This window comes from Pterocles gutturalis, unplaced genomic scaffold, assembly GCF_000699245.1.
Source record: "Pterocles gutturalis isolate BGI_N339 unplaced genomic scaffold, ASM69924v1 scaffold7987, whole genome shotgun sequence".
NCBI classification, from domain to species: domain Eukaryota; kingdom Metazoa; phylum Chordata; class Aves; order Pterocliformes; family Pteroclidae; genus Pterocles; species Pterocles gutturalis.
The window spans coordinates 1-4,049 of NW_010115228.1; the positions used below are offsets into that span (position 1 = coordinate 1).

The 4,049-nt window shown below is 56.5% G+C and overlaps 1 protein-coding gene across 1 annotated transcript in view; it reads left to right on the forward strand.

Annotated features, from left to right (window-relative positions):
* The first annotated feature begins 2,700 nt into the window (after positions 1 to 2,700).
* PEMT (phosphatidylethanolamine N-methyltransferase) overlaps positions 2,701 to 4,049 on the forward strand; it is a 40,507-nt gene continuing 39,158 nt past the window's right edge. The window contains exon 1 of the mRNA XM_010075105.1: positions 2,701 to 2,793. Within this exon, the coding sequence (XP_010073407.1) occupies positions 2,710 to 2,793 (84 nt within the window). The 5' untranslated portion in view covers positions 2,701 to 2,709. The remainder of the gene's footprint in view (positions 2,794 to 4,049) is intronic.

A 4,049-nucleotide genomic window follows, 5' to 3' on the forward strand; every position in this document is an offset into this window, starting at 1 on the left:
GTGGACAGGGCGGCACCGGCACCGCGCCCGAGCCCCCGGGGTGCCCGTACAGATGATATCGGAGTGCCTGTACAGCTCTTATCGGGGTGCCCGCACAGATCATGTCAGGGTGCCCGTACAGCTCTTATCGGGGTGCCCGTACAGATCACATCGGGGTGCCCATACAGATCATATCGGGGTGCCCGTACAGATCATATCGGAGTGCCCGTACAGATCACATCGGGGTGCCCGTACAGATCATATCGGGGTGCCTGTACAGCTCTTGTCCGGGTGCCCGTACAGATCATGTCAGGGTCCCTGTACAGCTCTTGTTAGGGTGCCCATGCAGCTCTTATCAGGGTGCCCATACAGCTTTTATCTGGGTGCCTGTGCAGCTCTTCTTTAGGTGCCTGTGCAGCTCTTTCCTGGGTGTCCATATTGCTCATCAGGGCGCCCATACAGCTCTCGCCCGGGTGCCCATACAGCTTTTATCTGGGTGCCCATAGAGCTCTTGTTTGGGTGCCCATATAGCTCTTATCTGGGTGCCCGTACAGCTTGTATCCGGGTGCCCATACAGCTCATGTCTGGGTGTCCATACAACTCTTACTGGATGCCTGTGCAGCTTTTATCTAGGTGCCCGTGCAGCTGTTGCCCAGGTGCTCGTGCAGCTCCTTCCTGGCTGCCGGTAGAGCTCATCTGGGTGCGTATACAGCTCTTATCGGGGTGCCCATGCAGCTCTTGCCCAGGTGCCTGTACAGCTTTTATCTGGGTGCCCATAGAGCTCTTGTTTGGGTGTCCATATAGTTCTTATCTGCGTGCCCGTACAGCTTGTATCCGGGTGTCCATACACCTCTTATCTGGGTGCCCGTGCAGCTCTGGGTGCCCGTGCAGCTCTTGCCCTCCCTGATTTTGGGGCTGTGGGCTGGCGGGCAGCATTTGCCACCATTCTTTATCACCCACTGGGGAAGCGGGGGCAAAGTTGAATGTTCTGTGCCTGTTACGTGGCTGTCCCAGCGGCTTGCAGAGACAGCTCATCCTAATGGGCTCCCCTTTTATCCCTAAAAGCACATCCTCGGCACAGGCCAATCTGCCTCCCGCCGGCAGCGGCCAACGTTGAGGAGGAAAAAAAAAGAAGGTGAGCGCACCGTTAACGAGGTTGCCAGCCGGGAGTTAGTAGGTCAAGAAGCTTTTGTTCAGCTCGGTGCTGGCAGTGTGCTCAGTGCCGTACAAAACGAGAGGAAAGAAGCTGTCCTGGTCCCACGGGTTTGCAATTGAACTGGGACCAGACAGTTCGGCCCCGGCGCCAGCGGCTGTCTGGGTGCCTGGGTTACGGCTCCAAGGGATGAGGTCTTATGGCAAAGGACTGCTTGGGGCTGAAAGGAGGGGAGACAGAGCTGGGGAGCAGGGGGATTTGGGTCAGGATCAGGCGCTGGGGGCTGTTGCCATTGTTCCTCGCCAGCATCCGCATCCCGAGGGCTCGGATGGAGGAGCCTGGTGAGCTGGGGTGGTGGCAGTGTGAAGGCAGCAGCGGACCCCCGTGATGTTCCCCCCGTTTCCCCAGGGCGGTGCAGCCCTTGCTCGTGCCCTTTGCACCACGGGTGGTCCCGGCTGTCCCGGAGTGGCCGAATGTGTCCCAGGACAGCTCAGGAGCCATTCGTTCCCAGGGCCTTTGCTCTTGGCGAGGAGCGACGGCAGGTTTAGCAGCCGCTCTCCATGAATCCCACTGTGGCTCTGGTTCCTTCGAAGAACCCGTGAGGAGCCAGTGGGAATTTCTCACCCGGATGGGCGAGGTGGAGCCGATGCCTTTTAGAGCCTTTCCTGTCCCCTGGCATCCGACAGACTTGCAAACACAGCTGTGTTTGGGAAGCAAAAACCTTCCATGTCTCAATGTTGTCTTGATTTTGATTCAAGCAAGGGAAAGGCTTGGGCTGGGCTATTTTGTCTTTTGTTTTCAAAGTTTTTGGCAAAAAAAAAACAAAAACCAGGCGCTGGCTGTTTCTCATCCAAATACCGCTGCGGGGAGAGAGGGCGGGGAGGCAGAAGCAGCATGGCTTATTGCACGTAAAAGTGCTGACAATGTCAGGGAGCCGTCCTGGGAAAAATATCTCTTTCTTAAAAGGAGAAAGGGAGAATAACAGTGAGCTTTAAGGCTTTTTTGTTGTTATTAAGATAGGAAAGTCTTTTGCAGCTTCTTACGATGCAAGTGCATCTCCCCCCTCACTGCGGAGGGGGTTTGCATCAGTCTTACTTTATGGAAAGAAAGTTTGAGGCTGACACAGTTCATTGCTTGGAATTTCCACGCAGACCTGCATCCCTGGGGCAGTCCTCCATCCCCGGGACAGTCCTCCATCCCCAGGGACACCGAGGTGCTGTGAAACCCTGCTCCCTTCCCTGCGGCTTGGAAACACGCTTGGGTTGGCAGCTGCCCCGTAGCGCTGGTGCCCATCCTCACAGCAGCAGTGTCCTCGCGGTCCCCATGTCCTTCGGGGCACTGCTGCAAACGCAAGGCTCCCTGAGAGCCTGGGGTGTCGGGGGGAGCCAGCTTGGAGAAGCCCCCACCCCTCTTCTTTGGCTTTGCACCCTGACACAGCGCTTTGCAAGCCCTAACAACGTGTCGCTTGGGGCCATTAAAAGGTTCATCGGCTCTTGCAGGGCAGCTGATGTGCTTGGTTTGGGATGAATCCGCACCCCCAGTAACTGACTCTTGCCCCCCAGGTGGATGTGACAGCCATGGCGCAGCTCTTTGGCTATGTGGACACTGGCTTCATTGCAGCCGTCCTCTCCATCGCCTTCAACCCGCTCTTCTGGAACGTGGTAAGAGCTGCCTGCGCGCCGGCTGCCCCGTTATTTTCAGCCTTCCTTTGCCAGCTATAGGGGGATCTCCTTTGGGCCACACTGGAGGAAAAACCTTTTTTGGGGAGGTCTGCTGGGGCGAGTGGTGCTCAGTGGTTACGGGGTGAGCAGGGAGCTGTGCTGCACAGAGCTCCTGGGGTTTGGGGGTGTCACAGAGGCCATGAAAGCGGGAGCAGCATGGGACACAGAATGAATTAGGAGCTGAGCTTGGGAGAGGGGTGAGAGCATCAAACCCATCCTTCAGCCGGCCGCACCTCCCGCCCCAGCAGCCAGGCACTGGTCTCCACTGGGACTGAGCAGAAATGGCATTAACGCCTGGTGGGGGGCTGCACTGGATGCACTCCCCCCCCTGTTCCCCCTTGAAATATGTTGGCAGCTGGTTGTGTAGATGGCAGGAAGCAAAACCAGTTAGCCAAAAAATTAACCTGGAGAAATTCCCCCTCCATCATGCTGCAAAGTCTGACAAATTGCTGCAGAGCCGGCAGCAAAGCAGGAGCCGCGATACCTGTGCACGGGCAATGCTCGCTGTCTCTGTGGGTGCCGTAGCGCTTTGGGAGCCGGGAACAGTCTCCGCTGCCCTTTGCTGCTGTGGTTTGCTGCCTCCCTGCAAGAGCAGCGAGAATCGTTGCCGACCCCGTTTTGGAGCGTTGCAGAGCCAACGTGCCAAGCAGGGAGCCCAGACCGGCCACAGCACGGGGTGACTCCCACCCACAGCAGCCTCGGCAGCACAGCTGAGTTGCGGGGTGAAAACTTCTCCCCGCCAGCGCTTATAGGAATGGGATGTCATCTCAGCCAAGATTCCCCAAACCGCCTGCCAAACCTCCCTGCAGGGATTCTCACCCTGGGGGAGTCTCCTTAAAAAGGCCTGGTTTTTCCAGAGGGGGAGGACTCGGCTCTCTCTGAGCGCGGGGGCTTTTGAGATTGTCTCCCGCTGGGCTTTGGAAAAGCCAGGCTCTCCTGGCTGTGAGTCACTTTGGAAACCTCCGTCGGAGCTCTTTGTTGCAGCCTCCCTAATTTTTCATGCAACTCGTTATTAAAAAGTCTCACAGTGTCTGAAATGCGAACTAGAATATGCCACATTATTTCGACTGCGGAGTCATCGTTTAGCATAAAGAATCAATGAAAGATTCAGGATGTGGTCTCTAGGGGGGAGAAACCGGCTCCAGCGAGATACTGCATAAAAGGAAAAGAAAAAAAAAAAAAAAAACTTTATTAGC